At 34.3% G+C, this 26975-nt stretch overlaps 2 protein-coding genes across 2 annotated transcripts in view; both read left to right on the top strand.

The window, feature by feature from the left end:
• Window positions 1-673: 673 nt before the first annotated feature.
• Window positions 674-26975, top strand: part of LOC149797585 (uncharacterized) — a 39450-nt gene continuing 13148 nt past the window's right edge. The window contains exons 1-2 of the mRNA XM_089960778.1: window positions 674-955; window positions 10155-10323. Coding sequence (XP_089816904.1) covers window positions 722-955; window positions 10155-10323 — 403 coding nt within the window. The 5' untranslated portion in view covers window positions 674-721. The remainder of the gene's footprint in view (window positions 956-10154; window positions 10324-26975) is intronic.
• LOC149797586 (uncharacterized) lies at window positions 10789-12621 on the top strand. Its single transcript, XM_089960168.1, has 4 exons — window positions 10789-10810; window positions 11018-11144; window positions 11745-11963; window positions 12447-12621. The coding sequence occupies exons 1-4, from the start codon at window positions 10789-10791 to the stop codon at window positions 12619-12621; spliced, it is 543 nt and encodes a 180-aa protein (XP_089816294.1).

Here is a 26975-nt window from a genome sequence, read left to right as displayed (position 1 = left end):
TTTGCTATCCGTTTTGCGATACGCTTATATTAGTTGGTATTTTATCCCAATTTTCATTCAATCGACAAGAATGTAATATATTTTGACTCAGAATGTAGTATATTTTGACTCAGAATGTAATATAATTTTGACTCAGAAATATATTTTGACTCAGAATGTAATATATTTTGACTCATAATCTAATATCCTTTTACTAAGAATGTAATATAATTTTGATATGTCTGGTAAGTTCGGGTTTTTGATTTTCAAATAATCAGACATCTAGGGTTTATTAAAAAATATCCTACTTAAATGGAAAAGTGACATTTTTTGGGGTATTCTGTCCTTGTCGTGTCCACGAATAAGCGGTTCCGAAATGTATATATTCTTTTGATCCAAGGCTATCTATGTAATCACTCTTTACTTTAAGCTCAATCAGAGAAGTGGAATTAAATCATTTCGTCACCGAGCCATAAGCGTAAGACTGCCTCGGCTGTCATCAGAAGAATAAACGTCACGCTCAGGTAAGCCTTGGCCTGTTTGATCTTCCGTGCAGCTATTGGGGCGGGACACAAACAGATGCATACTACATCACTCCATCACTCAGATCAATAACTGTCACAAAGATGCTTTTCCAGGGTTAAGATTCATCAGCAATGGTTTAGAAATCGACACTCAGTGCTTATATGATCTGTTTTCACCTGTCTTGTTGCATACGTTCTTGTCTATTGAACAGCGCATAATGTCCATGTTTTCAAGGACGCGTACTATTGCAAGGAGGAATCGACGACGGTATAGTGGAAATCCCAGGAGAGGGTCAGCACCGGTTGTGCTCCAGCCTTCTTCCCCTTCTGCTCAGAGTCTTTCAAGGTCCTATCTAACGCCTCAGCATTCGCCTGCTAAAAGTATATCTTTCTCATTTGAAGAAAAGAACGGACGCCTCAGTGTACAAGCTGAAACTCTTTCTGTCAGAGCTGTAAGTTAATAACATGTCGTTTATGTGTTCTGACTGTACATCTGCCTGTGCTTTGTCAGCTTAATTGTATGTATATGTGTATGTATTTATGTAAGTATGTATGTATGTATGTGGATGGATGGATGAATGGATGGATGTATGTATGTATGTATGTATTATATATGTATGTATGTATGTATGTATGTATGTATGTATGTATGTATGTATGTATGAATGCATGTATGTACGCAGGCACACATGAACGTACGTACGTACGCATGTGTGTATGTAAGTGTTTCTGTATGTATGCACTCATGCATGTACGTAGCTATGTATGTATGTATGGATGGATGGATGGATGGATGTATGTATGTACGCAGGCATACATGGACGTACGTACGTACGCATGTATGTATGTAAGTGTTTATGTATGTATGCACTCATGCATGTACGTACCTATGTATGTATGCATGCATGCATGCATGTATGTATGTATGTATGTATGTATGTATGTATGTATGTATGTATGTATGTATTTCAGCTGTCATGATCCTAGCACAGAGCTCCACAAATTTATTTGTTTTGACAATACATAGACGTGTGGCTTTTTAACCATCGTTTAAAACTAAGGAATGTCGATTGATTGGTATTTTTTTACTGATTAAAGTTTCGTTTATTATATTTTCTGTGGTATGGCTCACAATTAATATCCACAGCTCTAAGTTTGATCAGCTGTTGGATACATATATGGTCATTTTCGATAATATCCAACGAAAGTTTCCGCAAATTCTTAATGCTTTCCATAAAATGTTGTTTCTCTTCAAGGTTGTCTAGCATCACATTTAAATATAATAAGTACTGTAAAACTAGTTATGCAATCACTTCAAAATACTTTTCGAAAGCAAGGCAGCAAGAGAAAAGTTAAAATATGAAAGGGATACCAACATGCTAGGAAAACAAAAATTATATTGGAAAGCGGAGTTTCATTTTAAAAAAAGATTAACTCCAGGAGATGTACACGTGGAATTGAAATCGAAAAAGAGACAAAAAACTTTATTTCAACAAAACCTGTTATAATTTACAGGCCTTTTAACAATTATTAAAAAAAATGCTTTAATCACATAATTGCTATAATATCATAGATATGGCCATTTTAACTGCATACTATCAAAATGAATTCCTAATCTACTCTTAAAGTCCACATTTTGATTGCAAGTTGATTTTCCTATATATCGGGACAGGGTAATTCTCCATTTCAAAGTCACCCTATCTTCATATATTGTACATATATTGGGCCACATCTTGCTTTATATTTCATCCCTGGTTACACTGTACTACCGTTTAATAAGTATCCATGACTTATACTGCTAGTACCCTGGAACGTTCACCGGGTAATCCTGCACTGAATTGTACTCAACAGTATGTATAGTTCAGTTCCTAGTGCAGCTTCGGACAAATATTGACACGTGTTCCTCGTGATGGTCCTTTTATATGTTTGTTTGTTGCGGGGTGGGAGTGTCTCCTAGGTTCATTGCAGCAACGACCACATGGATATCGTTTCAGGAGACCGGATACGGAGCCACCTTATTGCGTCTAAATTAAAATCATTCCGCGCACAACACAGTTTCATCTGTCTCGATAATTCTGTATAAAGAACAAACACCTATCAGTAGTGTCTGCCTATCTTCCTGCTTACACGCAATACTCTCTCTCTCTCTCTCTCTCTCTCTCTCTCTCATTTGGATTTTGAACATAGCTTTAACAATTTTTCCATCATACTGATATGATGTCTACAACGTGACAGTTTATAGTGATGTATACCGCAGGCATATAGCATGATGACCCACCCCGTCACATTATCCTGGCACCATGCCGACCAGTCCTAACACTAACCACTTAAAGCTATACGCTTAGTGATGCAGCTCTTAGCACCATTTTTTAAGTCTTTGGTATCACTCGGCTGGCGTTCGAACCCGCGACCTTTCATGATTGAATATGGGCTCGTGTGTATAGGCAAGGATATGGGTGCCGTTAAACAGAAGACCCGAGTTAGAAATCACCGTAGAGTACGAATTAAACACTCTCTAACCTGTATGATAGTATTATTTGTATCTCTCTCCCTCTCTCTCTCTCTCTCTCTCTCTCTCTCTCTCTATATATATATATATATATATATATATATATATATATATATATAGATATAGATATAGATACATACATGCATGTCGAACATAGTGTCATTGTATAATGCAAATATCAGTAACTTTTACAGTTATTCGGAAGACTACGGATAATTGAAAATTAGGCGACGTAGGTCTTCGATTATTTAATAAATGTCATCCTTGGATTGATATGAACTCGTAAGAATAATTGATTTATTTGGATTTTATGCAGTTTATGTTTGAAAGGCAGTTGCAATATTACACAAAAGTACTGCCGATAGAATATGATGTCGATTTGTATATGTGGCTGCATAGAGTCAACCACGGGCCCATATTTCGCCTATGCTTCCATTATTTGGTTTTCCATTATTGTCTTAAAATATTAATGGTCACCGTTATTGTCGGTTGGAGCTCAGGAGATGGTTGTAATCAGATGAAACTTAGTAAATCGTCTCAGATCAGTGGATATTATTATTTTGCCTCCGTTCGTCTCTACGAGGTGAAACTAGCAAATATGTTACTATCTTGTGGATGTTTGACCACAAAGCACATTGACCCGTTTTTATTAAAGCAGATATTGTTTTGTAAACCAAACTATTTTAATTGGCTGTGGCTTTAAGACCTGTCGGGTTTACAATATAGCATAATCTTCTTATGTATGACAATTATGTTGATTACTATTACTATTAATCTGTATTTTATAGTTACTGATTGGCGTTATTGCTCATGCGTCTTTGCACTCCTTGACTGAAGATATTTTTGTATGTCTCTGTAGTCCCTGTCCGGCATTAGCACTCGTGTTTCTTTGTAGCGCTTGAACGGTGTTAATGCTGTTGTGACAGTCTTAGTTATTTTTCACAAGGGATTGATCATATGTAATATCACGATAAAACCGTCTAATTACGAGAGATCAAAGTGACCATGGTATCAATATGTACTAGCTGTCTCGATGAACGTGGTGGGAATAGTTCACAGTAATTATGAAATGGAGAAATTGTTTCATTCGTTTCATTTTTCTGATCGTCCATTTAATATGCATTCACATAAACGGAGAGTATAATGGAATGATCTATAGGAAGATTTTAAATGACTAAAATTACAAAGAAACCACAGAAAAAAATGGTTGAATATCATTTCATTAATGAGGGTCTTAATTAGGAGTCCTCTTATTACGTTCGTATTTGAAGAACATTATTTAGCCGCGCACACGCAGGCATATAAGAAGCCATTCGTATTATTTCAAGTACACAGACGTCAAAACTATTTTTAAAAGATCTAATTTACAAAGACTTTTTTCTTGTACTTAAATAGCATTTGAAAAATGGAATGAAAAAAATACTAATTGCAAAGAAATTATGTGTACATATAATGACAGCAGTAAAATGCCTGTGTGTTTTTAAATGGAGTGTCCGTTATTTTCTTTTATGTTTTTACTTCAGACAAAAACCACGGTCTTGAATACTTCCGTTTGAAAGTTGCAGTAATTAAACTGCCCGTTGGTATTGATTTCTTTATTGTTCTCACGAAGTACACTGATTTGTCTCTTAGGATGTGGCATCAATAAGGGAGACGTAATAAACAGTACAAATGGTAAATTAATCCAGGAAAGGATTGATTCCAGACCTCTTGAGAGCATAAAGTCTACAAATCAAGCAATAAACAGACATTACGGGGATCCACTCTGGACAAATTCAGGAGGGAAAATGATCCGTGAGAGTCTGTATAATCCACATTGGCGTTAAAAGTGTTGTTCAAGAACTGATAGAACAGATTTAATCTTATGAGAGGGTCCATACTGTGTCCCATTTTGGCTGTTTTGGCATGAAAGGAGCAAAGACATTCCTTCAGATAAATCTAAGAGACATTACAACTCCGATAATACGAAATTCTATTGATTTTTCTGAAAGAAAAGGGCAGATGTGAACTGAACATCACACGCAGTATCATTGCACCTTTTCATGTATAGCCTGATAATACCCCGTATAGATCAATAACTGTGTTTCATTAGATTACAACGTTAGTTAGCCTTGGTCCTACTTTTGTAGAAAAAGAAACAAATGATAAAATAATAAACAAATGCAGGAAATTAAAGATAGATAGATATCATCAAAATGTCTAGGTTCTTCATTCGTCATTCAATAGTTAATTTAATAAATGTATCTCGATCGAATAGAAACTGCATTATTAAACATATTCATGAACAATATTATAAGATATTTAATATCATAATAAAGCTTGTGGTAAGGACATCACCATGTTGTTGTGTTCCATTAACTTATGGACACGGTTCAAGCCGTTATAAAATATATATATATATATATATATATATATATATATATATATATATATATATATATATATATATATAATAGCAATTATTAATACTGATATCAGCTGCCAAATCATTAAAAGATTATAGGCTATCTAAGATAGGAATACGAATCTCCAGTTCGACGTTTACCTGTGTAACCATGGATACATCGGGACTTGTCAGCCACGTCATCTATAATCTTGTATAATACCCATATTACCAAGGATACACTAGGGCTTTGAATTGATTAGATGACAATCAGGTATATTTACCTCTGTTATGTATTTTAAGCAACAACAGTTATTGATATCAACTCCGACATAAAGAGCAGTGACAATCTTTTATTTCCAAATTCATGGTCTTGATTAGACATCAACAGTTCACTTTACATGTTAGCTGTGCTTTGTGAAGATTAAAAAATGAGATCTTATCAATGTCGTATAGCAGCTTGCTTTTGTCTGAAATGTAGCGGCTAAGTGATCATATCGATTGATAATGATAATAATCGATTACATTTTGAATATCGTCTGATGATCTTGATTGCATGACTATTATTCTTGCTTTCTTCACACCCTCCAATTGAGCGATGCTTTCGATCGATATTATGTTGACGAAAGGGCTCGAAAGAGGAAATCACATGATTGATCCTCTTTACTGAAGTAAGACATGAACTGACAAGCGTTATAAATATGATTAAATATACATGTCCGTAAAATCAGATAAAGCGAACCATCTTGAATATTGTTCTAATGCATAATTAATTATATAATTCACCGCCTTTATTTACATAGGCATATATTTACTCATGGAAACCTCTGCTAATGTAATCCAATGTACTCTTCTTAGGTGATGTTTTATTCCGTATGGCTAATTTGAAAAAGGCAATGGATAAATCAACTATATGGCCCATTTAAACTCTTGATATTATTCCATTCATTTACATATATGGGCCTTTTAAACTCTGAGTACAATTCCATTCATTTATATGGCATTTAGATAGTGTTCATTTTAATAAGTAAATTCTAGAGTGTGTAGACGGAAGTAATTCTACGGATCCCGATTTGTGTTGTCCAGCGAAAGCTTTGACAAGTTATTGGTGCATTCCTGCAGGACAGTAATAATGTTTTATGAAAGTACTGGTCGACCAGACGTAACATTTACCCATTTAAATATCTCGATAAAGTCGAGACTGTGTAATTGCGTGATCTTTTAAACGCTATATCCTGTGAACAAGGTACGCTAATACATAGATTGTAAATGTGGAAAGAAACACAATATATATATATATATATATATATATATATATATATATATATATATATATATATATATATATATATATATATATATATATATATATATATATATATATATATATATATATATATGTATGATTACAATAATGACAATGTAATGATGCAAATGTATTGTTATTTATCTTGCACAATTTCATATAATGTAGCGTGTGACCTCATTTTGAGAATTTATTGCAGATTACCTGGACGTTTTAATTACTTATTGCTATAGGGTATGTTTTAGATTTATTTTATTAACTTCATTTGTATCTAACATAGAAATATATTCACTAACATTACTCAGGAGATGAGAAAGCTATTGCAACTCTGATGCATGTGTACTGATTGTCTTCGAACGTAAGATGATTTATTGCTCCAAGCCATCTGAAAATCATGACTGCAATGCCAAAACTGCGAAAGATTTCCACCGCAAATGTCATGGTTGAAATGTTATAACTACGTAATTACTCCACCACAAATATTTTAGACTCACTTTACATTTATATTACGGTAAGCGTGTACTGCCTCTACAGCAATCAATTGATTTTTTCCATAAAGACATTTATCTTGCGACAAGTATGCAGATAAACGTGAATTATTCTTATATTATTAAAACATTTACACCGACCCACGAAATCTACAACAGAGGGATAAAAACAAAACATAAAACTTTATTTGATAAAACACGATATTGCCACAAAAGGTTTCCTAAATGTTGAAGGGTTTTGTTTCTACCCACATTAGTTTTATTGGATAATATATACTTTTAATATAAATCACATATAGACAGCACCCATCGGCCGCTCTTGTTATGTATCTAGTTTGGAAAGGTATGCATCTTTGTCAAAAATGCTCATAGCTAATCGAAATTTTCTTTAAGAACGGTTGTAATGTTGTTTTTTTTAAAACTCACATTAACGATTTTACTAGAATCTTGAAACACTGTACCTGCTTTTTCTTGTATGTGTTACCTATTCACTATTTCATCATCTATTTATGATTTCTACTATAGTAGAAGAAGGAAAATGTTTTACTTGGTTTACTCACAGTCCAATATAATAGACATAATGAATATTGAATCCTCATTACATTAATTGTCTGCGTGCCTCAATTACATCAGTACAGCTATCACGTTTGATTTCAGCGAGATATCTCACAAATCAATTTGTACCTCTTCATCCCTGTTTTAATTGGCACTTTATCAAGTCTGATTATTTCTCATGATACGCATTGTCTCATGCTTTTGGATACACATAACACGACTGAAAAGGTTTCCAAAGTTTGGGCAGTAATTAGGCGGATTCGAGACAAAGCCTGACCGATTGTGTTTTTCAATGGATATCCACTTATCCGCGTCTGCGCATGAAGTTTACATTGTCCTAATAACCTTTTAATATGTTCCCTCTTCGGTCAAGATATGGCTCAAGATTATTGGTTCTGATTTTTAAATGTGCTGAAATTGTTGAATATTTCGTATACTTGTTAAAAGTTGTACGTGTAGATGGTCCCTCCAGAACACGTGGTACAGTAATACCTCGTGCATTCGCGTTTCTGGATTCGCGAATTCACGGATTCGCGAAATTTTCATTGGTACCCTCTACGTACATGTTTTCTTTATTTTATTGAATTGTACCTTCGTTATATGACTTTTGTGACATATGAAGTTTACCTAGTTTACCTTCCTGGCAATGGCAAAGAAAATGTCAGTCATTAAGTTTACAGTCCCATTCGTTACTTGGTTTTACCTTACTGTGAGTGCAAAAGAAAACGGCAGCCAATGAATTAGTATAGGGGTAATATTAGTATACATGTACCCTACTGTAAATGCGCTAGTGTGGCAAATACCCATTAGGCGATACTATACTCTATTTTTACGTCAACCATTTATTTCTCTTTTTAAGGGTAATGTATTAAGCTAACTTTTAAATGAAATTAAAGTGCTTTGGGAGCATGATTTGGGTCATATTTAGGGTTTAAACCCTAGAAATAAGCATTTATTAGCATTTTAGTGACTCGTACCAAACATTCGCAATTCCTCCTGATCCGCGACTGGTTCTGGAACCTAACCTCGCGAATGTTCGAGAAATTACTGTATTAGGGTTAAATATTTTGTTTTAATTTTGTATTTCAAGCATTTGATGAGTGTATATTCTTGACTCAAGTAGTGCTTCGAAGTTCATCTAACACGCACACCATCCGAAAACGCAAAATGCTGAAGAGATTTATTAGAGACAAACGAAAATAACATCAAAGGAAAATGCACATTCAATGTTCTTGAGTGTACGATGAACATAATTAGCATTTTAATGTTGAGCCAGATATTCTGACTTTCGTGGTTAATATTCACTTTCAGGAACATTGAAGGGCATGCAAAGCTATTAATATTTTCCTCAGGATGGTATTAGGAAATGTTTGTATGTATTATAACATTCCAAATAGCATAACGGCAAGAACATTATATGCAACCAATCGTAGATGTAATTTTCATTTGCACCGTAAACATGTCCGATGTTAATCCTGAATTGCAATATAGTGTGACCTGTGTTTTGGCAAATCAAGATTGCAAAAACGTACCATGTTACCTAACAGTGTTTAAACATTTAGTCAAATCTATTGGATTTCATGTGGACAAAATAAATCTATTATAGCAGATGTCAATCTGAAACATTCCATAATAATGTGCACTTTAAAGTATTTAAATTTATTTTTGCAAGGTTTTCTTATATAATTCCAACGACCCAAGAGATATTACCTCGTGCGATATCAAGCGGTTGCCCAACTGTCGCCCAAGTTGCCAGAATATTCGCCCATTCTGTTCTGAGTGTCAGTTTCTTGCATAATATCTTTTAATTGTGAGGCTTTCCAAATGAATGCTTAGTTTGTTTCCTTCATTCCAGAATGTTAGCACAGAAGCTTTTTATCATTTTGCGACTTATCTTGTCAGAAATATACCCATTCATTTTCTGTATGCATGGCATGAAGAAAAACATTTCACTTATATTTAATGCATATTTATGATGCAGCCTGATAATATGTAAGGATATTATTAATTGTATTTTTCCCACATATACGGTATCAGTTGTGGTGTTTCTAACGTAATTGTGTAGCTAATTGATCAGTGCATGTCTCTAGATGTAACGTTCATATTGATCGACAAATAATGTGAAATTCATTACGGCAAAATAAGCTATCATGCAAGCACAGTTTATATTAAAAACAGAACGGTATTATATGAAAAGAAATGCATCTCAACCCGAGGGTGAAGACTGAATCACAAAATGATGAGCATGGTTAGTGTCGATGCAGAACAACGAAAACCAGAGAAAAAAATCATGTCACTAAGACAATCAATTAATATTATGTTCGAAAGACTTTCAGATACAAAAACTTAAACTATAATCAATAGAAATAACGAGCAGCAAACTATTTTTTTGGTTATATCTCTTTTTTAGCACAGTTTGCCACCAGTCGAGAAGCACTATGAAAGCGTTGTTACGTGGCAGGAGTCGTTTGAGCGTGACCCGTCCTTCACCCTTCTGAGTGGTCTGATGGAAGCAACAGAGGAACACGTATCTGTGTGTGAATTTCTGTACCGTGCCTTTAACATACTGTGTGGAACATGTGAGCTTCTTAAATACATTTAAACCTCTATTCCGGCAGAACTTGATCTACGTCTGGCAGTTATTCTAATGTCATTTCTTCACCTCTAACTACCTTTGATGATTCTTTATATTCAGGTGTTGAACAAATCTGGGATTGTCCTCTATTCGAAATGAAATCATGTTATTAGTACTACTGCCTGCATGCTTAAGCTACGTTAACATTAGATATTTACTTTGTTTAAAACTTTGCTCGCATTTATGCTCTGTCAATGTAATTTATTCGTATTTAAGGTATATAATTATTACGGACTTGGTGTGCTTAAAGTGCCTTATCAGTGTATCTACATTAATTCAGTTTATTTCTTGATGAATGAGAATATGTATTCCAAATATGTATATAAAAAATCCGATTGAAAATTTTCAGTAATAACTGCATGGGAGACTACTTAATATCGCTGTTGCACCTGTTTACGATAATAACCGAATGCAACCGCCGACAACTTCCGGTATTTAGTGAAGACAAAACGTGACGTCACATTTCGAACACTTGTTCCAAACAAAGACCGATTTGGTATCGTCATATTATGGAAAATCTTCAGAAACTCAACACGAAAGCTGCGATTGTGACGAAAGTGAATTGCCACTGTCCTGCGGGTCTTCGCCATTTGAAGATGGGAATTTAATAAGCTCGTAACAGTCTGATAATGGTGTAGAAGCGGTTGCCGACACCCAAATTAATCCGTACCAGTTTGAAACCTATATTTCCAATAGCGACGAATCCGACGTTCCAGATGAAGATGACGAAGAAGAAAGCCAAGGTAGAATGACGGACAATTCATGGTAATTGTTTTCCGAATATGTCTACGGCCTAAGTTACGATAAATATATGTATCCGACGATATTTGCAATACTGTTCAACAGTCTCCTGTTCGTCTACGAAAGGATGTTTTCTCACCTGTAATAAAGGCTGAACAAGTGTAATGAATTTCATGGCTAGAGACGTATTTATACGTTGATGAGTAAAAGGTACATCGGATCACAGTTGAACCAATTGATACGATTTAGAAGTACTTAAGATTCCTAGGAGAAAAGGTCCTCTTTTGCACAACTGTTGAAATATTCACGATATTACTCTCATGACATTAAAATTAAACTAATATTCTGTACACTGTATTATAAGTTAAAATTTCGAGTTTCTCATATGTATGCTAATAGTTTTAATAAACTATGAAATAAACCCTTTTTTATGTTGTAGCGCCTACTTGCAACTTCTATTTTCTTTCATATCTAGTGTAATGTTACAGTACTGTACTAAATGTATACCTCTTCCTGACTTTAGTCAGTTTGTGTCATTGTAATGCGCTGATGATGTGTTCATAAATATGAGATTAAATCTGACAAGCACAGCACTATGTATTAAAGAAGAAAACTCTAATTTAGGTGTAATTGTGGACATTGTTTGGTATTGCCCACAGCAAGGGATTGTGTATGTTGTTGTGACATAGAGAAGGTCACAAGTGTGAGCAATGAATACCAGGGAATACGATGTATAACACACCATCCAGGGTTCATTGCAGTTTGTCTCGACATCCATGTTTTAAAAGTTGCATACTACCAGTATAGACAACGCTTCGGAGAACGTCCAGAACGAGGAAATGAGTAAGTAAAATGTCTGAGTAATTTTTTATGTTCTTTTGTTTTCATAAATTTTGTTTTCATGATATATGCATGACAGCCTAGTATTGGGGTTATTAATACAGCCAATAAATAAACCACCTTATCCAGTCATTTTATGACCCCTTCATTCATTGAACCCCTGTTCTGAAGGCCTGCGCTGTCTAACCTTTATACCACAGTGATACTGATAAATCATGCCAAAACACAGCACATATACATGTGCTAATATTATTTCATTTTTGTGTCGGAAACAAAATGGATATATATATATATATATATATATATATATATATATATATATATATATATATATATATATATTTTATTTGAATCATTTGACTGTATTGATATTCTTAAATAAAGATAAATCACACCGGGCCTCAAACACTCTCTACTCAAACTGTTGATTTCCTAATTTGATCTAATGCGCAAAGCATAAACTTAATTTTCAAATTATTATTTCAGAAGACATCGGTATACAGCATATAGACAATTTGTTCGGTGGTGTTGGTACTTCATGGGCAAGAAAGTGAGGGTAATCTTTCCATCATGTGTTGTTCAGAGGATACGCACTGCCATTCCTGATCAAAACCTGAAATACACTGGCTTTCATGATGCTGAGAGTGATTACACCTGCTAAGAAGATTCTGAGTAGCAATATCCTTATCAGGAATCTCATACAGACTGCACAATGGTGGTGGTAAATCTACCAGAAGTTTGACTCCTTGATCATTCATGCGAGACACCTGTCCAAGTGTGAATGCTGTTTTCATCAGACATTCAACACAATCTGTAATTGAAGGTAAATTTAATATGCATTGTATTGTACAAGCCAAAGACTGCAACCTTTTGTTGAAGTTAATACATGAATTAAAAGTATTTGTCTTTACAATTGTTTGCATCTTTTATTATTTTACCACAGGGCAACATAGTGTCTTTTAAAATTAAAGGAGTGTCAACTTTAACAAATCGTTTGTCTTTACTGTTTGAATTTAATTTTTAGAAAATAATATAGTTACTTACACTTGGTACAATATTATTATAGCTCTAAGGGATATTTTCCTTTCTGTTCATTAATTACTAATGTATATTTTCACCATATGTTGACTCAACAAGGATTTTCCTGGCAGTGTATTCTCTTTTCTTGCACTTTGGATAAACTATTTTATATCTGGCTCTCCCATACTCAGTCCATCCTTGGTCTCCTTGGCTGTTTTCATTAAAATGAAATGCAGCTAGCGAAAGCCTATTTCAAAGTAAATAAAGATGCAAAATACAGTATATAATTCTATCAAAAACCAGATAATTTATTTGTATAGATAGTTTATTTGCAAACATTCGAAAACACTAAAAAATATTATACAATTGTATCTTGCAGGATATTAAAAGATCGGATCTTGATATCTATAATTTAATTTGAAGACGAATAGAATGGACTTTAATTAAAACACTGAATATCCTGAATCCGTATTTATGTGTGCAATAATTTAAGATTTACCTTGGAAGCATTTCATGATAGGAGAAACCAATCATCTTTGGTGCAAAATGCTTGATCACGGAGTGGTATCCCTCCAGTGTTGAAGTTTGTTGTCCGGATGACAGCATTGGTACATCTTTTCTCATTTGTCTGCTGGTCACAATCCCTTCAAACGTTTCAAATACTTTAGATTCTATAAGTTATAGAACATATTCATCAAAGCTCGGTTTTATTTGAGAGCATTTATAAGTCACTTATACTGATGGCTATTCACTGATTTCCCAAAAACAATTAGTCACGATACGACTTAACAATTGTTGTACATGACAAGACCACCACCACTGAAAAAATCATAACGAAATATTGTAAAATTTCTGTTACATTTTGTTTTGTAGATTTTTATTAATTGGGGATGGGAATAAACCGCATCATGTTTGTAAATATTTATATGTAATCTGATGCACACATTAGTCCGACAATGAAATATATATGTAGGCCTTCTAAATCAACCAGCAGAAATATTTTTTATTTCCATAGTCAAACAATGTTGAAGGCAACACGAAACTTTTGACAATATTTATCAAATGTTTATATCTCAGTTCTTGATTTATTAGATATTTACTGCATTTGTTTTGGAAACTATGAAAGAACGTTCTACAGGGTACAAATGGAAACAATGTGGTGACTGATCTGTTGAATATCATATATATATAATAATATGGTACTTGTCATTAAAAACCTCACCCTTGCTGCTTCTCTCTTTGAATAGCCCCTTCTTATGTTCTATGGCGGTGACACTTTACAAGTAACTTCCTCTGATGGTGATACGATTTCAAGCCTACACAGCTGATGTTTTGGTGTTGAAGGTTCTGATACATTTGCAGTTATCTTAGCGTTGTTGTCAGTTTCCTTCAAACAGTGGATAGAAGGGACAGCATCATCATTGAGTTTGACTTTCTTTGGTGCCCTATCCATATGATCAACCTCAAATCTGTACCTCAATGGGAAGCATTCTGGTGTGAAATGAAAGGAGCAGATAGCAGAAAACTCAGTTGGACCATCCCAGTTTGCTCTTTTGATTTTTACAAAATCTGTCCACCTACGACGAAGTGAATAGTCTTTCGGAAAGGAATGCATTTAAAACCCATCAGCATTTGTATTCCCACAATTTGCTGCAACACACCTGACCCCGCTGTAATTGCTTGTACCTCCACGATCTCCTATTGGCATGATTGTGATGATAAAAGTTTTCAACCTAACTAACATTGAACGAAACACGTGCTTTGTTTATGTTTCGGAAGTAATAAAATCGGTCCGATGTGTATTATTTTCAAAAACACACCTGAGCGTATTTCTCAGTTTTCATGGCGAATTTTTCCATCGGGTTTTTTATACCGCTTCCAGACTTTATTTTCTATTCAAATAATATTGAATTTTATTTACATTATCTACACTGGTATGGAACTTTAAAGATTAAAATATTGCTTTCAACATTATGTATAACTATACTATCAAATCTTTTAATGAATGACTTATTATATTCCATGGAGAATCAGTGAGGAATTGTAAACAGTTCTAAGCGATTCATTGTCTGACGATGGAAATATGTGAAAATATACAACGAAAAATATCTTGATAAAAACTCGCATTAACAGAAGACTTTAACGGAGCTCGAATAAGAATGTTCGAAAATATTCACTAGCAAATGGAATTTTTAAATTGGCCATGGAGAGAAATGAAGCAAAAATGTCAAGCGATATTCTGTAAAGATACAATTAGTTTTCAAATTAGATATCTTGCATGCATTTTTTCCCTTTCCTCCCTAAAAATAATAAAAGATTAGTAATGGTAAACATAAAACACTATGAAGTGGTTTAAAACTTGAAGTGCGTAAGAATAGTGTAAAGTGGAAACGTAATCTCAATCACACGCACACACACACATTTATATATATATATATATATATATATATATATATATATATATATATATATATATATATATATATATATATATTTATTTATTTATTTATTTATTTATTGCGACTTATCTTGTCAGAAATATACCCATTCATAGTTGTGTAAAGTGGAAATATCATTTTATAGCTCCTCCGGCGTGTGTGTATATTCACACAATCACACACACACACTTATGTATATATAGATGTGTGTGTGTGTGTGTGTGTGTGTGTGTGTGTGTGTGTGTGACAAATAGGATAAATCAGAATGCAACAAACTCGATGAAGAAAGTGTCCAGATAAAGTTAAACAATTGTGTTATGTTTAAATTTCATATAAAATAACTGTCTAAAAACACACGATTTACATCTAATACGCATTCCTGGACCTATTACTAATCATAATAAATATAATTCTACAAAGTATTTAATAACATTGTAAATAGATGTCCTAGTCATCTGAATGTCACTGATGCTTCACATTTCATTTATTTCACTAACAACCAATTTTAACGGGGCTGCATGTCTTTCATTGGTGTGCGTTTCGTTAACTAGTATGCAATATACTGGAAAAAATATATCTGACTGGACCAGTCGTCTATTTCCGATAGGATTGTTTTTAACCTATGTACTTTATTCGGGACCAGACATGGTAGCTGTATCTAATTGTCTGGCGTTTGGACCAAGAGTCTTTGTATGAAATGCTTTAGGCAGATATTTTGCTTTGACATTCAGGGCTGTCAACCCTTGATAACACTGCTGTATATGTATGTCACTCAAGGCAGAAACACATTCAAGCAAGCTATGAAGCATAATATATTTACCTGTCTTGGTCACTGTCAACACAGTTCATGCCGCATTTGGAAAGCTTATTATTGGAAGACTTTAAATGAAACCATATCGTATCGGCAGTACTAAGGACGTGAATGGATAATCAATAAGACATTAACAGCTGATAAACAGCTTACCAAGAATGCGTATAGAAGACAAAGTTTCCAAAGAAATACCGTTCGATAAGCACAGTGATTTTAAAACTAATTACAACATTTCTGTCAATCAGTAGACTGCTTGCTGCATTTCTTATTGATTGGCCCCATGAAAACAGCTCACATCAGATAATGCTGTCAAAAAACAACCCGTACAGTCGAAAACCAGTTACATATGTACGTTACCTGTGAAAAAAGAACATCTCATTCAGTTAAATATCGTACTCATGGTGATTAAAACATTGGAATGGAATTACTACGAACACACAATTGACCTATCGCCAGTTGTCAATCATTCTGCTCGACTGACCAATCAGCGAATGCTATTATACACACCTCCAGGCACTTTTTACGTCCGCCATTTTCCTCCGACAAGCTGCTACTGTTAAAATCGACTCGGCTATTGTATATGAATATTTTTGTTTCAGTTCTTCAGTTGACTGCTTCCAGATCATAAATATGTCATCTAAAATTCTGAACCAAAGAGATGGATTAAACTTTTCGTTTTGAATAAAATCCTTTTCTAATTCACCCATGAAAGGGCAGAGTATATAGGAGCCATATTAATATCCGTTATCTTTATGTAATTCGTATTATTAAATTGACAATAATTTTTTTCCAAGATAATTTTTTATTATTTTACAAATATCTTCGCTAGATAGTGTGATATTATTAGGATTGTCATCAAGAAAATATGTGGATGCTTCAATACCATCTGCATACGGAATGTTGGTATATAGTGATGTTACATCTAATGATAGAATTGAAATTATCAGATAGATATGACTTTTCGACTTTTTAATGAAAGTAGTTGTATTTGTAACGTATGAAGGAAGTGATTTCATTAAAGGTTCTAAAACACTATCAATAAATTTGGATAGGTTTTCAGTATATGAATTACAACCTGATATAATGGGTCGTCCAGGAAAATTTAAAAGTAAATTATGGTCAGGATTTGTATGAGTTTTGGGTAATATGTAGAATTGAGATGTACGTATGTTAAGAGGGAAAGTATCAAATTCTTCATATACGGAATTATTATTTTTGAGGTGTACGTATGTTAAGAGGGAAAGTATCAAATTCCTCACATACGGAATTATTATTTTTAGCGATCTCATTGATGCATGTTGAAATTTTTTATTTAATTTCTAATTGACGTTCAACTTCTTTAACATAATCATCTTGGTTCACAATAATAATAGTGTTTGCCTTATCATCCTTTTAATCACTATACTGTCGTCATTCATTAGATTATATACAGACTTAATTTCGTCCTTATAAATATTGCTATGATATTGCTTTAATTTAGTTAATATCTCTTTTGTGATCGCGTATATATATATATATATATATATATATATATATATATATATATATATATATATATATATATATATATATATATATGAATCACGTAAAAGATGACTTAATTCTGTTATCAAAAGGTTATTTGGGTGACAAATTTTGGGATTACTTCTCCAACCAATTGGAGCGAATTCTCCAGCCACTCTGTGGCGACTTCTCCAGATACGTGGGGGCGAGTTATCCGCATACCGACGTAACTTAGAGAAGTGAAGCGATGGATAAATGCTCTGGCTTTCTATCTCTGTCTCAATGTTGTTTTATATGGCAAATATTACTCACCAATATAGTCTAGTATATCTTTTAATGCCATCACACCCGCCATTTTCACAGAATGTTTGTCGGAGGTTAAGAAGTTGTCAAGTCACGTGTTCGGTAGGCGGAGCGATCTACCTTCTGGCGTAAGGTCAATTCGCTTCGGTTGTGTCTGCTTACTGCAATAAGAAATCTCATCCATCTTTCTTCATTAGGATTTTATTGCATGGCTATTCCATAATGCATTTTAAAGTAGTGTAGTTTGAATCAATTCAAAGTACCTTCGATTTAATTTGTTAACGACAATAATGTCTTAGGATATAATGCCAGACTGTGTTAACTTCTGCGATATAGCCATTATGAACATGACAGCCACATTTCGTAACACAATCTACTTATCATTACTAGAGTGTGATGCCTTCGCTGGACTGGTTCAGCGTTGTCATTTTTGGTACTTTTCAACATGGCTTTTAAGCCCGCGACCTTTTCATCCAGGTAAATATTTCTTAATTCCTATTTCCTATATGCTATATTTGAGAACGCACAATAAAACAGAAGAAAAACGAACAAATTAGTTCCCATTAAAGTTCCATAATTTTAGATATATATTTAATGTTAACGATATAAATGATTTTTCAATGCAGCGCAGAAATAGTTCCTTTGCACGCACACAGTGACAGTGTGAACAATATTTTCTTAGCGTCACCATATAGTAATGGTGTCATTTTTTATTCCGAAGTGCTATTGGTCAGCGACCAGTTAGCACAAATAATATCAAAACATGTACAATTACACATGACTCCATGTGAATTCGTTTCTACTACGCTTTGCCGATTTCACTTATTGATTTACATCAAAATTAGAATTTATTTAAATTAGACAATAGAAGACCGATGATCAGATCAAATTAAATCGGACAAATTTGCCATCTGTTATGACGCTGGCATTTGTTCGTGGATAAAACTTACAAGCTATTGTTTGCTAACGACAGATAATCAAGATAACGTTTTAATTGCATGTCCTATCTGAACATTTCCTTTCTGTAATTTTTTTTTTTGTGTACATAATTAGTTTGTGTCTGCAATATTCTGCAAATTAAATATTATTGGAATTATTTCAACTTCTAATAAATTTTCTTTAGAGTTTAAGAGAGTAAAAGTCGGAAATGATACAATATGATTTGTTTCTGCTTGTGTCTTGAAAGAATGTATAATAAGATCAACAAGTTGATAATCCGACTGAATATCGACTTACTGCAATAAAATATATCTATTTAATAATTAATAACCATAACACTGATTCAAAAATATTATATATTGTTTCAGTTTCAAGCTTCATCAGTTATATAAGAGTATTCAAATAACAACCTTAAGGCTAATATAAGATGGAACCAGTAATGAAAACAATGATAGTTGTATCCTTTTCTGGAACATAAAATACCCTCTTATATTTAATGAACAGAATATTATATAAATCTTTGGTATCGGCTTTAAATGATATAAACTGAGAATTTATTTAATTACACCAAGTATTAATATCATGTATAGGCGATACAGTATCTTTTTTATTTCTCACTTAGCATTGGTGTCAATGTCACGTGGTAAGATTGACAGTGTGATTAATTATATTTAACAACAGTTCTCCATAAAGAACGTAATTCAAAGAAAAACAAATGCACACTATAAAGAAACATTTAGTGTGTGTGTCCTGTTTTGTAACTGATCTGAGAACATTTTCTGGATTGACACATGACGAATGCAGCATAATCCGAGAAAAGTGCAGCTTCACGCTTCTTTAGACTCTTTAAAAGAACAACGCAAAAGTTATATATTGTGTTAACGTTGATGTATAGCAACGAACTGCAGGGCATTGGTTGACCTGTAACCAATGAAAGGTCTTATATAACTTTCATCAAAGGAAGACCAATGGGCTTGATAAGTTGTCTTAAGTTGAAGAGAAACCCTGCTGTAATTTACATAGTTTCACGACTGTCTTTCAGACGTCAGCGTATAAAACGCAGGAAACATATTTAATAGTCATTACTACAAGTTGCAGTTGAAGCATATTATGGAAACAACATCATTACGCTGCTAGAAACTCCATATTAACAACGGATATATATATATATATATATATATATATATATATATATATATATATATATATATATATATATATATATATATACGAAATATTGACTTTACAATAATTAAATATTCATAAAATACTTTTCATAATCCCCCAAACGCAAACACAATTCCTTTGCAATGGCAATAGAAGAACATACGATTATATCAAAATTATTTCAATGACTTTGCATAATAATTGTGTACTCCTTCTTTATTCCTACTCGCTGTTGATCAGCGTTCTGTCAGTATTCACACTGTCTCATTATTGCATTGCATTTATTTTCATTAAGAGCTTATTAAAAGGTACCCTTTAAAAACAAGCTGAATTTGGCAAATATCTGGCTTTTAATTCATCCGAAAGTCCGTCTTTTTCAACGCCAGGGAACTTCAGTAGTTGTTAGACCCTGAATTCTCGGTCGGAAAGGTTCGTTTTAGGACAACACATCGACATTATTGTATCATGCAATGGTATAAGGAGCTATTGAAACGATGTTACAATGACCCTGCATATAGTTCATATGACTTAAATTTGCACCTTTCTGGAATATGGATCTGTCATTTACTCTTGATGTGCCAACTCAGATTTTGAAAGACATGAAACTTAACGCAACCAGATGTGTCTTTAGATCACCAAACTTTGCAAGCAGAGAAGTTCCTTTCTCAAACTGGAAATATTGATCGTGTTGTAAGGTTGATTATAAAACATCTTTGTATTATTTAATACTTTCATATAATCACTAATGAAAATCTCAGGACTATATAACTGATATGGACCAACAGTGTTCAAGAAAGACCATGTCTGGTATTTCAAGAAGCTCGGGTAATATCATTCAGTGTCAAAATTTTATATACTGTCACTTCTTGGAACAAGATGTCACAATCCTTGAGAAACGATTCATCCATTTCAAAATTCCAAACTGAAATTGCCAAGCGCATACGTTCTGCACACCGTAATTTGCACCTGGTAATAGAAGAGTTTCTGAGCTATTAAGCAGAATGCGACACAAATGCAGTTTACTCAATTTTGATTCATTTAGATGTAAATGTATGGCTTTTCCTTCCGGTTCTTGCGGATTTCCAATAGAATACTGTCATCGTTTTCTCTTTGAATGCAGATGCTTTAATACCAAAATGAGCGTCTTCTGAGACAATCAGGAATGACAATTAGTAATGATTCTTATATATCTATATATAGAAACGAACTTTAAACAGCTAAGTAAAGACGATATGCTACAAAGGCAATGAAGCCATTGTACTTAAGTCAACAAGATTCACCAAAATATGATTCCTTTTTTGTTCTCTTATTTCTACAGTTAAACCTTAGACATACGGAGAACAAACATATCATGCGTGAATTAATTATTTAATTAATTAAAACCATAATGAAGAAAAATCTCTAAATTAAAACTCGTTTCCATTAATTATTCCATGCATCCTTATTTGTGATATTCTTTGTAGATAAATATGTTTAAACTAGTAATTACGGTAATTTAATCGCTAATGTACTGCATCCACAAAAGATGAAGAGGGGGTGCTGGGTGGGGATTATCATAACATATAGCTTTACATTCCCACATTGTCATTTGGTTTTCATGGGATGCTTAGATCTATTAAGATTTATGAACTGAAGATTTTAAATCTTTGAGAACCCTTACAAATGGCCCCATCCATCAGCAAATCAAAGAGAAAGACGGTTTATTCGCAAATAAATACCATATATTATGTCATGCCATATTAAATTTAACAACAATGAAAATGACGATTATGAAATGGACTACTCTGACGATGTTTGGGGTGGTGATTGAGATGATTGATTATGATGATGAAATATATTAGCTTTTATTTTATTTTTACCGGTGTAATAGCTGGCATCTGTATTATAAATGATCACAAATAGAAATGCGACATAGCTAGAGTGTGTCTTAATACCTTGTGTGCTGTCGCAGAGGTGGCCATGATCAGCTATGTGTCACCTTTTCCCTGCTTGTATACATCAAATTTATATTCTTTGCACATGGTGCATACATTGAAGTATATTTACATTCGAGTTGCAGGAATAGAGTAATGCCTATATCCAATATAACAGGGTATACGAGACAAAATATGTACCATTATAGCTATTGAGAAAATAGCACGGTCATTCAATTTGGCCTGCATTTTGCCCATGACTTTGCACAAGATCGAAAACAGTTTACAATTACGTTCGGCGAGCCTTGGTAGTTAGTATTAATAGAAACTACACCTGAGAACATTCAATACTAACTTTCAATCCAGTATCCTTAGCAAGCATATCTTTGATCTTCAATATCCAGGTCTTTCTGATAAACAGATTTGTAATCACGACTCACTCAGGCATTGCTTGATTATACAGATGTTTTCAGAAGGCGGAATAATGTGTGATTTCATTTCAGTAGTGCGCGAAACAGCTGCAACTCGCCCAGATGGCACAGGCGTATCCTATGCGCCATACTAAAGTATTAAATTCAATATATTAACACTGTATCTGTCAAGCCCCCCCCCCCCATGGATATTTAAAAACGTGTGCAAACAAACCAGATTTTGGGTATCTGGTTCGTACAATTCCCATCCCACCAAACTCCACACTAACCCCAAGTGAGAACTGAAAATCACTTGGGGTAGAAATATAGCGAGAGGTGGGGTTAATTTCTTATTAGAGAAACACGGTAACGAAATGCAGTCGCTGTATGTATTCGTTTAGATCTGGATTATTTCACCTACTAAAAAGTGCTGGTCATATGAGCTAATATTCTCTACCATTACTCTCTCCCAGATTTCCTCTCCATTCTCGTCCGAGCTCAGGTATAATCAGACACGTTTCCGTTTTACAACCACGCACTTCTCGCCAGGGCTGTTCGAAGCTGATGAAAGATTGATAGTCTCTAGCCAAGAATATGTATCTTGGAAAATTGTAGTCCACGCATATACAAGCCTAACACTAGAGGACAGCCCTACCAGACAACTATGTCAGTCGACACTATATTCCAGAGATGGGCCTACGTGCAGAAAATGTAGTTGCAATACACATTCTGATCGATAATGCCATCGAAATCTACCTAGTTTCCAAGATGTTTAAGATCGACTACTTGGCGTACCACGGAGACCACAAACACCTCACTCTCTCCAAGCGGTTACCGGTATTTGTTGATGTTACCAACGTCTTTGCCTATTTGCATAACAAAGACACGGTGCATAGCAAAGCACTTATCCAGTTGGTAAAACTTCATGAAATTCTTCTAGCAATGCGCGTTCGCAGACGAGAACTGCTGGCTGTCACATATTTGTTTTTTATCTGAGAAATGACGATGACATGTGTCAAAGTAGTAGGTGATCTTACAGGAGAAAGGAAATGATAACACGGAAGATGGAGACACACATGAGTACAAGGAAGGTGGAAACGTCCTTAGTAAGAAGTCGGAAAAGGTCTTCCGAGTTTACCTTCAAGCAGACTAGCCATATTGTTCCACAAAGTGAAAGAAAAATCGTTTCTACACTTACGATTTAGACGCCTTGCACCACAGCAAAAACGACATCAGGTTCTTAACAGAACCCCCGTTTAATTACACTACATGTGAAGCAAAGTAGGTGAAAGCGACGCAGCAAAACCTGAGAGAGCGAAATCTAAGCAAATCAAAGCAAGCAACACCGAAAGCGGCTTAATGCACGCCGCATGGGCCACAAAGACCGTCAGGATGCATTTGCCAAAGATGCTTAGCAGTTTTGTCGTGTACTTTGTGGACAAGTATACGTTCACATGGGGGCTTTGGATTTGGATCTAGAAAATGCAGTAGAGTCAGCGAAGGCCATCTGAATAAAAAAAGTACAAGAAATAGTTTGGAACTAACTTTGAGTCCTGCGCAAATGGATCCAAAATTATTGGGGACCTTGCAGCAGCTAGTGGTGGAAGTTCCATAAACAATAGACCGCAATCGATGCGAAATTGTCAGGCCAGAGACAACAGACAGTTCCTCAACCTGCGCCTTGTGCCAGTGCTAAAAATTAAGGAATGCAAAAATGCGCTTGATATCTAAGCCGGAGAGTACTTTTGCAGTCATTTTGCAGAAAACATCTTTCGGAATGCAAACCTAACCATTCTATTTCTGTAACCATGAAACGCCAATGGAGAGTACAGACAGACATTCCAAGTCCGTATGTTTCCTAGACGTTCTCAGAGTAGAATCTCTTGCAGAAAAATACAACTTAGTTCGATGCATACTAGGGTAGGAATGGACCACAGAATGTAAGATAAAACAGAGGCTAGAAACACATCAGCATAGTGTTTTTTGGAAAGTCTACAGGCTCAGTTCAAAATCATTTTCATGCATTTTATGAGAGCCTACAAGTTAAGTCTAAGGCGATGAAATGACATGTAGTTACTGGAATTTCTGAGAATGGGCATACAAGATACAAACCGTTGATATTCCAGAGAACCAACGAATGTTTAGGGTTTTCCCAAGGCGCAGGTATTCCAGTCTTCTGTAGACTGGGGATTAGGCGAGTTTCACGTCCCAGTTATCTACATATTTTCTGTCGAAATATGCGTTGTAGAACGCATTGGCGGTGTTACAGTCGATATTGGGAACTGTTTGCACCGTAAAGAGGCTGCGGAAACAGTAACGATACTGGGGTGGTTTTGACGGGACATTATTCTTTATCCCTGTAGACGTTCCGTTTTTTAACTAATCTACTACTGTTAAAGCAGTATAAGTGTTTAATGAACTTTATATATATATATATATATATATATATATATATATATATATATATATATATATATATATATATATATATATATATATATATATATATATATATATAATTGTTTGCATACTTTGAACGCATTAAAATATCCTGCACGTGTTACGGTTCAATTTAATTACATAGAATGCCAACTGCACAGCTTACAAGTATCTCAGGTAATATATAACAATTATAAATGGATTGCTTTTTAATGGATATATTTTTAATGTATATATATACATATAGCATTATGTCCTTTCCAGTCACATTAACCTGATATCAAGGACAGCCAGTTTTAACACTAAACTTTTAATTGTGAGCGCCTAGCGAGGCAGCTGCTAGTACCATTTTTATAAGTCTTTGGCATGACTGGACCGGGGTTTGAAACCGCGATCTACAACATCCGAGAGGAGGTGTACGCTATAAATATAAAGGTCACCGTGGCCGTCAGAGACTGATGTCTATTACACGACCGTATATATATATATATATATATATATATATATATATATATATATATATATATATATATATATATACATATATATATATATATATATATATATATATATATATATATATATATATATATATATATATATATATATATATATATATATATATATATACACATACATACATACATACATGCATAGAGAGAGAGTGCATGAATACTTGTGGTTATTTTGTAGCCATACAAATGATATAATGATATATCATATTGTCGAGAGTGGGAGGAGCATCTATGTATCGATTCTGTGGCAATGGGAGGAAAAATGGATGGTGTACTCAAGAGTATGCCTTGCATGCCGTGAGGTCTATCGTCTTTGCCAGCGACTAGTGTTCAGCCCATTCAATAGTCGTGAAGCACTGGGGCTGGTTAATTAGAGCATAACAAATTTGGGACATTGGGCCCTTCCCATCTTTATGTGGTTATGCCAAGATGGCAGGTTATATTAGCTCTATTTTTCCAGACCAGATAAAAGAATCTACCTAGTTTTTGGTAGAGGGCAGGTCAATTGATTGAGTATTTGGGAGGGATCGATTCTACCTCCCTTGCAGATGGCGAGTATGATGCCAATTTAATGTCACTGAAGTCGATGGGCAGGCTTATTTGGACATCCCCGACTGGGATCTAAGTCTTCTTTGTCTCTGTGTGTATGTCTTAGCGGGTTTGCATAACGGTCACTGTGACCGAATCGACACTAATTGACCAGGATACTGTTTCAATGTTAATCAGTATATCCCCTCGGTTTTCGACCAAGGCAGCATCGCACGACACTGACAAGCAAGGTAATTATCAGTATGTAGTCAGCATATGTCCTCGCCCAGGCAACAAAGAGACCATTTTGTTCAATTAGTTTGGGTTTTAAAGAGCATCTATATCTAATTGCGTTTCATCTTTTCTTTACTAGAGGCTGTCAACATTAATGGAACAATTGCCATAATGAACTCAAAATGTCACTGACTATTATAATAAGATAACCTCGGTCAACATTATATGGGATAACATGCGGGTATGTTCTGTATTTAAATCAATAACATTTTAAAACTATTGTTCATGCTTGATAACGCATATATTCATTATTTCAGAAAAGTAATTGAAACAATTTGTACCAGCCTGAAGACATAATTGATCCGTATTTCTTCCACATGTTCTGGGAGATTTTAATGTCTTTCAGATAAAGGATCAGTTCAAACCATCCATATTTTCAGCAACATAAAGGCACAATTGTCTTTGTCTTAGTCACTTTTCTGGTTCACCGTCTTCACGTTTGCTTTACAATGTTATAATGGAACCTGAACATTTTAGATATTTGCATATTGCAGGCTGATGACCATCTTCTGTCAAATGTATGCAACCTCAACCTAATTCATGTAAACAAAATTAAGGGAGGCAAACAAATTAGATTTTAAGAAGGTGTAAAATCAAATAAAATGAGAATCCTAAATGTTACGCACGTGTCTTCTTACTTTTATTAAGATGCTTTCTTTGGATAGTCCGAACAAAAAGTGTTATCACAGGAGAGATTTAAATTCCTGTGAACATCAAAATAGTGTTGTCTATGAA

This window comes from Sinohyriopsis cumingii, chromosome 6 (assembly GCF_028554795.1).
Source record: "Sinohyriopsis cumingii isolate HCF-2022 chromosome 6, ASM2855479v2, whole genome shotgun sequence".
Classification (NCBI taxonomy): domain Eukaryota; kingdom Metazoa; phylum Mollusca; class Bivalvia; order Unionida; family Unionidae; genus Sinohyriopsis; species Sinohyriopsis cumingii.
Note: the sequence above shows the minus strand (reverse complement) of the source record. Positions and strands in the feature narration are given on the sequence as shown.

Coding starts and splice junctions, on each gene's coding strand:
- LOC149797586 (XM_089960168.1), top strand. CDS start 10,789: ATGCAACCGCCGACAACTTCCG. Junction 10,811..11,017: donor GCAACCGCCGACAACTTCCG/GTATTTAGTGAA, acceptor ATAATGGTGTAG/AAGCGGTTGCCGACACCCAA. Junction 11,145..11,744: donor AGAATGACGGACAATTCATG/GTAATTGTTTTC, acceptor ACTCTAATTTAG/GTGTAATTGTGGACATTGTT.